Below are 9,168 nucleotides of genomic sequence, written 5' to 3' on the forward strand. Positions count from 1 at the left end.
GGTTCGAGTGACATTTCACCCCTAACCACAACTCATCCGCTGATTCTTCAACATCAGTCGGTTCAGACATTATAAAAATTATGAATTAACTTTACATTCTCATGTTCTATCATAATAGTTATTAAAAGTTGATTTACATGAGTACAAAATTATATATACATGCTTTATTGAGTAGCATACATGTATGTTGACTTTCTTTTCAGCTTCTATTTTAAAAAATATCCTGACATAAAAACAAAAAAAGTTAATCATACAACAACAACAATAACGATAAAATATAAAAATGAAGTTAACTAATCAAATAAAAACTTTAAAGAATATTTAATTATGAGTTAAAGATAAAGGAAGGATGTTGTTATCAACATTACATAATGCTCCAAAAACTATAAAAAGAAGAAAAAAAAAATCTCTATAAACTACAAAGAGAAAAAATCAAATAGTTTTTTTCTAAAAAAAATGTGATTCATATTATCATGAATTCAAAAATAATAATATTGAATATAATTGCAACAGAGAAAAAGTGATAACCATATTGGGCACATCAAATAGTTTACCTTGTAAAATCGAACTGCACAGAGATATCTAACAATCTTCATCCTGCAAAATCAGATCAAACAAGACAAAATTAACCAATAAAAGAGATAAAAGATGAAGAATAAGAAAAAATGTAAAAAATATGAAAGGTTATAAGTGTGATTTTGAGATGTCATAAATTTGTATATTAAATTATTTGAGGGTTATGAATATGAAAGGTTAGGAGTTATGAAATTTATTAATATTTATTAAGAGTAAAATTTATGTAATTGAAGAGGTAAGAAAATAAAATAATTGAAAGAAATAAGAGAAAAATGCCAAAAAAATCACAAAAAAAAGATAAATAAGAATGAATCCCTTAGAGAGCGTCACGTCACTGTTTTCATATTCAGCTTTATTATAATATATAGATTTGGATCACTATTTAAATTTTAGAGTTTATTTTTGGAGCCAAATTTTTTCATCAATTGATCCAAAAAATTTTAAAAATCAAGTTTTTCCCACCTCAATTTTCCCAAATATTTTATGTAAAATGTTTTTTATATTTTTATATATAAATTCTCAAAGCAAACATGACAACATCACAAAATATTCAAATTTCATTACTTCAAATTGATCTAAATTTTCCTTTGAACTTTATGATGTTGTTGATAATGAAATTAAATGACAAATGAATTTTAGTTCTAGTTCAACAAATCATTTGTTTTTTTTATTTAAACACCGAGGCGCATAATGAAGAAGATTCGAATACAAATATTGGTTTGTTGTTTTGTTTAAGATTTTGGTTCGTATTTTAATTGTTTTATTTATATTTTTATATTTAATTCATTTTAACAGTACCATTTGAAGGGCTGCAAACTGCAACATAAGAAGATATATTATTGGAAGAGTCACATACAAATATTGGTTTGTTGATATTGTTTTTCAAAATCAGATTTTATAGAATAAGTAGTGAATAAAGAAAGTAGTTAATTAATGAATGAAGTACTCTCTCAATGAAAATAATTACTTGTAGATTTCCTAGGTTAGTCAAAGTAAATACATTTTCAAGATTAATTAATTAATCTATCAAAGATATAATGGGCAAAATATGATAATTTATGCATAAATTTTATAAAATGATATATATTGTGGTTCCAACTATTCTTAAAAATGAATGACATACAATATGGAAGGAGTATTAACTATAGTTATTTTTGTTGCAAGTCCTTTCTAATAAATGCAATAAATAGTTTCTCCAGAAAGAGCACATCTTATGTATATAGCAAAGAGAAGATTGAGATTGGAGAAAAAGCAAAACCATCAAAATATTTAATTAGAACATAGTACAAACTTGCATATCAAAGTTTTACAGTCACCAAGCCTAAAAAAAGAACTCTCTTCTTTTTCAGAATTCAAAATACTAATAAAACCTCACAAAACAAAAATTGTTTCGAGTCTGCTTGTTATTTCACGAAGGTCATATACTATATCCTAAAATGACCAATCTAAGAGGAATTTATTTTGGCAGAACAAGAACTCAACAATCTCAACACTTTAACTGCTGAAATTTAGTAGGGCTCAACAGGCTTGCGGAAACTTGCTCCTGCATAAACAGCCTCTGATCCGAGTTCCTCTTCAATCCTCAAGAGCTGCATAGAATGAACGAAAAATCAGAAAAGTGTGGTGGGAATGCAAGTACTTGAGAAAGAGAACAACATTTTTTTCGTTACAAAGATAAAGAGTTCAACGGCTGTATTTTTGAAGGATAAATTACCTGGTTGTACTTGGCGAGACGCTCTGACCTGCAAGGAGCTCCGGTCTTGATTTGTCCCTGAATATTTCCGGGAGAATACTTGTTAGCATGACTAAAATCTGTAGATTATCATAATCTAGAATGCTTAGTAACAAAATTTACCGTTGACAAACCGACAGCAAGATCAGCAATGAAGGTGTCTTCTGTTTCTCCACTGCACCAATTAGTTTTATGAGATAATCAGAACATGACTACTTGAAATTTATTATATTTTCTGTGAAGTGATATCGTGGAGGATCATTTGTTCTTTACCTGCGGTGACTGGTCATTACACCCCAACCTGCCTTCTTAGACATCTTCACAGCTTCAATACTCTCGGTCACACTGCCGATTTGGTTAACCTGACACATATCGAGAGAGAAATGATTTAATAACATCTCAAAGAGGAAACTCTCATTATCATGGCAGAAATATACAACCTATAAGCTGGATAGGATTATACCTTGAGAAGAAGAGCATTGCAAGTTTTCTCTGCAATTGCCTTGGCGACCCTCTGCACACCATTATAAATAAATATACATGGTAAATATTAAAACCTAGAGAAATTGACGTCTGCCTTTTCTTTTCAATGGCAACAGCAACTCTGATATGCAAGCAATATTGTTAAAGCTTCAATCTTACCTTAGGGTTGGTGACAAGGAGGTCATCTCCGACAATCTGTACTTGCTCCCCAATCTCAGTGGTGAGCTTAGCATAGGTCTCCCAGTCATCTTGGTCAAATGGATCTTCAATTGAAACAATGGGGTACTCTGACACAAATGACTTGTACAAATCCTTGAGCTGGTCACCTGATATCTTTTGTGAGCCGTCATTGCTCTGCAAAGAAGAATAAATATGAGCAAAACTGAATAACGTATGAACATTTTGACTACGAGACTACCTCGGAAAAAGCATGTGTGAAAGAAGCAATAGTCAGTACTTGCCTCTTCTTTGAAGTTCAGGTCATAAGATTTGTCCTTTCCGTAAAATTCAGATGCTGCAACATCCATTCCAATGACCACCTAAACAGAAAATCATCTCAGCCACCAGATCATCTAACAACAGCTATGAAAACAAAGAATTGTGCGACTCAAAAAGTAATTGAGATACTCACCTTTCCGGTGTAACCTGCTTTCTCAATGGCTGTCTTGAGCAATTCAAGACCTTCCTTGTTCTCCTGAATTTTCGAAACCATAGTCATGTCAGTGCACTGGGTAACATTCAACAGGATGTAATACAGCAGCATAAGAATATACGTCACCTGGATATTAGGAGCAAAACCACCCTCGTCACCGACATTTGTGGCATCCTGGCCATATTTCTTCTTAATCACAGACTGCAATTCAAGTATAACGATTATCAGACAAAACAAGATAAAGAGGACAAAGAACAATATGAACAAATTCAAATTAGATTGCGAGCCTGAATGGATCCAAAGATACCAATCGATCCCTTAAATTCAAAAGCATATATACTAGCTTGGTCACCTAAAACAGTATTTAGAGGTAATAAAAGCTGTCGAACCTTCAAATGGTGATAGACTTCACAGCCCATCTTCATGGCCTCCTTGAAATTAGCAGCTCCAACAGGAAGGATCATAAATTCCTGCAAAATAACTACTAATGAGAATCGTTCTAGTAAAGAGCACACAGATGCATAGTTGACGCAAACTAATGGCATACCTGCATTGCGAGTTTGTTTCCAGCATGAGATCCACCATTAATCACATTGAAGGCAGGAACTGGTAATACCAACTTCTTGTTACCAGCCAAATCAGCAATGTGCTGCAAAGAGAAGAGGCAATTTATATAAGTAACCACATGATCGCAGATTAATCCAATAGCAAGTAGAAACTTAATTTGTCCTAGTAGCCTTGTGGTAATGAAGAGAATCAAATGGTGGAATTTTTTTTATCTCCTATTGTTCTTTTGCATGGGGGTGGGAGGAATGGGATTCATATATGGGAACAGTAAACATGGGGAAGATTATAGGTTCATGCGGTTTCTGCCTTGCCAATTGCAATAGTTCAATAGTGATGCAAGGCTTAGGTCGTTTGGTGTGAAGGATAATACCAAATAGTCCTGGGATTAAATTATAGTACCACTTAATTTGTTGTTTGGTTGGCAAGTCCGGGATAACTTATCCCGGGATTAATAATTAGTACCGGGATAAGTTATCCCTCCCCTTGGGTGGTATAGTAATCCCGGGATAACTTATCCCGGGGTAAAATAAGTAAATGACAAAAATGTCTTTTTCAACCCTTTTGTTACATCACTTTTACATTCATGAAGGGCATTTTTGTAAACAAATAAATTGTTCTTAAAATTTATTATCTTGAATACAACAAATCAAACACTCAATAAAAAATAATCTCATCATAACTTGAATTCAAACCAAACGACCCCTTAGGGTGTAGATAAATCTAAAGAATGTGCATGGACTCCATGAAAACCAATTTAATGTTTGCCACAATCACAGAAATGCATCCCTCTCTTGACTGCTGTTTAAAGAATCAAGATAAATCATCCTACGAAATGACTAAGTGAAAATGAGACATCATTCTTCACAAGCACAAAATATTAATTGGGCCCGTAAACATTTTTTCACCAAATATACAAAAGACAACTACTCGGGAAAGTTAGACACTCTAACAAGAAGTGATTCTCCAGTATACCTTGTACAATGGAACATTCCTGACAGCAGCGCCAGCTTTACACACAGCAAGTGACACAGCAAGGATGGCATTTGCACCAAGCTGAAGAAAAGCCAATACAGTTAAATTCATGAAAGGTGAACTTCTCTTAATAGAAGAATTAACCTTATACTTGGCATAAATAGTAACACCTTTTCTTTGCACCAACCCCACTCATTTTGAGTTCCATCTAACTCATGAACCATGAAGTTATCAAGACCAGTCTGATCGGTTGGGTCCTGGAAAATAGTAATACTTGTATGTCAGAAATGAACAATAAAAGCAACTTAACAAAGAAATAACCTATTAAGAAAAAATATATTCACGGGAAAAAACAACAAACCTTGCCGATGAGAGCAGGGCCAATAATTGAGTTGACATTGTTAACAGCCTACAAGGGAAGAACATGCATAAAAAATATTAATCAACAATGATCAGTATAATCATCAAACTAAAGCTTTGCAGTGAAATGCCAACCTTTGAAACACCCTTTCCGAGGTAGTCAGATCCTCCATCCCTCAATTCAAGGGCTTCATAAATTCCTATTATACAACAAGTCAAGAGGATGAATTATCTTTCAATTCAAAGGGTAATAACAAAAGGACACATTTGCCAAGAACATTAACAGCGTTCAAGACAGAAACAGAAAGTAGCAAAGATTCACATTTCCACCCAAACTGATATATGCAAAATCCGTGGATCAGATGAGCTACAAGAAAATCAACAGTCCATATAATAGATTCTACAACAAGACAGAGTAGTCTCTATATAATACTAACCATTTCAATTTGTTTCTCACTTTCTTTTTTTAGTCCGTACAAAAAAATGTCTCTTCCCTTTTTTTGCTAACTCTTTAATTTCAACTTTCCACAACATGTTTAAGACCACAAGATTAAATGACATTTCGCTACATTCTACAAATCTTTAGTTTAAGACCACAAGGTTCAAAAGTCTTCAAACTCTACGGCCAGTCAAAACCATGCAAACAAATTAAAAACACAGGGAGTACTTCTGTTTTAGAATAGTAACATGCTGATACTAAAAATGCATTTTTTTTTTGTGAAGAACAAGTATCTATAGCTGAACATAAACTCATCAAAAGGGTGAAGTTTATTCAATACACACTTGAAAGAAAGTTACTATGTTTTCCAAACAAACAAACAAGAAACTCTGAGTTCAATTACACAAGTAAAATAACGAACTAATTACGCATGTACACGCACAATTTTCAACACATTCTAATCAATCAATGTTTAAAAAAGTCACTATATACAAGAACACAGCTAGATCATTACCGGTGGATGCACCACTTGGAACAGCAGCTCTAGCAAATACACCATTTGAGACATGTACATCAACCTGCACATATACACAACAACCAAATCAATACATCTGAGGAAAAACATCTCTACTATTGCAACAGCTAGCATGTCTGAACCCATAAAAATTAAATCTTGAATCGGCCTCGGTCTTCAAACTGATATAACAAAACTTATCAGCATCAACAACCAATCCATTCTTAAAAAATAAGATCTTTTCAAAAATCCAAACAAATCCCACAAAACTTATAGCAGCAACAAACAGATACAACACAACTAATCTGCAACCTCCATTCAAAAGTCCAAACAAAACCCATAACAGCAACATACAATTTAAGCAGAATCAGCAAAAGGGTATACATAAAAAAACTCAAAAAGATTGAATCTTGAAACAGATAAAACACAACTAATCTGCATCAACAACCAATCTAACAAAACCAAACACTCTCAAAACAAACTCCATTCAGAAATCCAAACAAAACCCATTACAACAACAAATTATTTAAGCAAAATCAGCAAATGGGTAAACATAAAAAACTCAAAAAGTTCGAATCTTGAAACAGATCGAAAAATCTAGAAAATAACATAAAATACATAAAAAAAATTCTGAAAAAAAGAGAGATCTGAAGGAAAACAAACCTCAACGGTGGGGTTACCACGGCTGTCAAAGATCTGACGAGCTTTAATGGATTTGATAGTTGCCATTGGATCTATGAAGAGAGAAATAGTAGAAAAGAGTGAAGAGAAAAAGTTTGGTTTTTTTTTTTCAATGAACAAATGGGATGAGAAGTGGCAGCACGTATATGTAGAGAAAATTGGGTTAATTACAACCGTTGATTTCGTTATGATGTTGATTAGTGTTTTCATATTTTTTTGAAGTATTTATATTACTTTTTTGGTCCTTTAGTTAGGTATAATAAAAAAATACGTCTGGTAACTTGACTTCAATTGATATTTATGTCCTTCAACTTAGTGTATGCATAAGTCAACTTTTAAGTTTATATAAATTTGAACAAATAAATACAAATATCTTGTGTGACATAATACAAATTGGACATCATGTAGGACACAAACTGTCACATAAGATGTTACTTAAAACATATATATCTATTTGTTCAATTTATTTAAATTTGATATATGATTCAATACAAGTTATTGATATACGCAGGAAATATGGTATATTCCATTTTATTAACCTCAAATATGAAGTACACTCAAGTTTAATATAATATATAAGTAATTAAATGGTAAAACGATTAATGACTCTAAATATTATGAATACGCATAATAAGTAAAAGAAACTAATAAAGTGCATGTTTATATAAGTAATTAAAGATTAAATATGATTAAATCAAATTTTGTATGAACTAAAATTAGAATTAATGGTGAAATGAGGGACCAAAAATGTTGTTTAATTCCTTTTTAGTTAAGTGGGCTAATTGTATATTCCAAATCTATGTGCTTTAGAAAACTCCCCTCGAGTGTGTCGAAATGTTGTTATGTACTTCTAGATCTAGGGGTGGATTTCCAATGAAGAAAAAATTGTTAGGTAGTTTTTGTCTTTTCAAATATATAATAAAATAATTCAAAATTTAATACTTAGTTAAATTAATAATTAAATTTTTAGTATTTTTATTTAGGAAAGATACAATATAATGTTAGTGATAGTTTGGAGAAATTGTATAGTACAATTAATGAATAACTATAAATTAGATATAAATTGATATTGAGATATTGCCTTGTGAGTTGTGCATATAATTAATTAATTAAAACTTGATTAACAAGCTAAGTGAAATAAATACTTGTTCATTGTTTTTGTGTGAAGCTAATTATTACGAGTAACATTCATAATGCTATAAGTTTGAATTAAATTTAAATTCAATCGAATATTATTCTTTCTATTTATTTTTATTTATTCAGTACTAACTTAACATATGTCGTAAATAAATAAAAATAGCCAGAGAAATAATTTGATTTCTTGTGCAACAAGAAGAGAACACTTGGAAGTTCAAAATCACGAGAATATTCGTCTAAATTGTGCTATTTGTGTACCATTTGTCTTACTTCGTGGGGCGTGCTCACGAGGAAAATGTAAGGGGCTGCTCATTTACATCTTGAATTAAGACTTACAAAAAGAAAATAATAATCGCATACTCAAATTTGTTACGAATTCAGTTATAATAATAACTCATTAAACACAAATTGTTCTTTTTTTTTCAATTTTATCACTTAAATTAAAATTCAAACATTTCCGAAGGAGATAGTAACAAAAATTAGTTGGAGTTAATAAACAATGTACATTTTTTATAAAATATAAATGTTTGGGGTAATTTTTGAATTTTTCAAATTTCTCAAATATTAGAACTTGACCCAAATACTAGTTTTTTCTAGTATTTGGGAACTTGGGATACTTGACAAATATATTTACCAAGTTATATGACCAAACACCACTTCCCAAATTTTTTCCAAGTATTCTTAGCGCCAAACGGGTCCTAAGAGTTGAATAGATTAATTATGTTATGACTTATGATGCGTTATTTAACCTATTTTAACCTTCTTTTTTGGGTGTGTCATTTATTAATGGGAAAATTGTATATAATAGCAAACTATTAATTCAAATTAAATGCTATAAATATAGTTTGATTTAATTGTACCCCATAGCAAACTGTTGCTATTTCACCTCTCTCCTGGTGAATCTCGCTCGCCACTCTCGTTCTCTCCCTCACCTCTCTCATTTTTTATACAAACGCAAGTGTATAAAGTGTGTTTGTGTTTGTATAAAGCGAGAGAAAATTGTATATACACATGCAAATACATATATCTTCGTCCTATACACTTATAATTATACA

At 31.6% G+C, this 9,168-nt stretch overlaps 1 protein-coding gene across 2 annotated transcripts; it reads right to left on the bottom strand.

The window, feature by feature from the left end:
- Window positions 1–1,819: 1,819 nt before the first annotated feature.
- Window positions 1,820–7,097, bottom strand: LOC102595943 (enolase-like). Of its 2 annotated transcripts, NM_001288129.1 has the most exon segments (24): window positions 1,824–2,165; window positions 2,291–2,317; window positions 2,320–2,324; window positions 2,327–2,330; window positions 2,333–2,336; window positions 2,339–2,347; window positions 2,432–2,449; window positions 2,452–2,455; window positions 2,458–2,462; window positions 2,465–2,483; window positions 2,582–2,670; window positions 2,772–2,822; window positions 2,951–3,145; window positions 3,253–3,330; window positions 3,423–3,485; window positions 3,570–3,644; window positions 3,833–3,913; window positions 3,991–4,092; window positions 4,983–5,063; window positions 5,153–5,239; window positions 5,344–5,391; window positions 5,478–5,542; window positions 6,296–6,359; window positions 6,959–7,026. In NM_001288129.1, coding segments are annotated over 24 exon segments (1,311 nt in total). In that variant the 5' UTR covers window positions 7,025–7,026; the 3' UTR covers window positions 1,824–2,094.
- Between the last annotated feature and the right edge of the window lie 2,071 nt (window positions 7,098–9,168).

This window comes from Solanum tuberosum, unplaced genomic scaffold (genome assembly GCF_000226075.1).
Source record: "Solanum tuberosum cultivar DM 1-3 516 R44 unplaced genomic scaffold, SolTub_3.0 scf00021, whole genome shotgun sequence".
Classification (NCBI taxonomy): Eukaryota; Viridiplantae; Streptophyta; class Magnoliopsida; order Solanales; family Solanaceae; genus Solanum; species Solanum tuberosum.

What these genes read in the sequence shown, in the direction of transcription:
- LOC102595943 (XM_006341110.2), bottom strand. Translation starts at nt 7,024, where the DNA reads ATGGCAACTATCAAATCCATTAAAGCTCGTCAGATCTTTGACAGCCGT. An exon ending in AAGTCTATCACCATTTGAAG is followed by an intron (nt 3,645 to 3,832) that starts GTTCGACAGCTT and finishes CTTGAATTGCAG; the next exon opens with TCTGTGATTAAGAAGAAATA. An exon ending in TCCTTGTCACCAACCCTAAG is followed by an intron (nt 2,823 to 2,950) that starts GTAAGATTGAAG and finishes AATGGTGTGCAG; the next exon opens with AGGGTCGCCAAGGCAATTGC.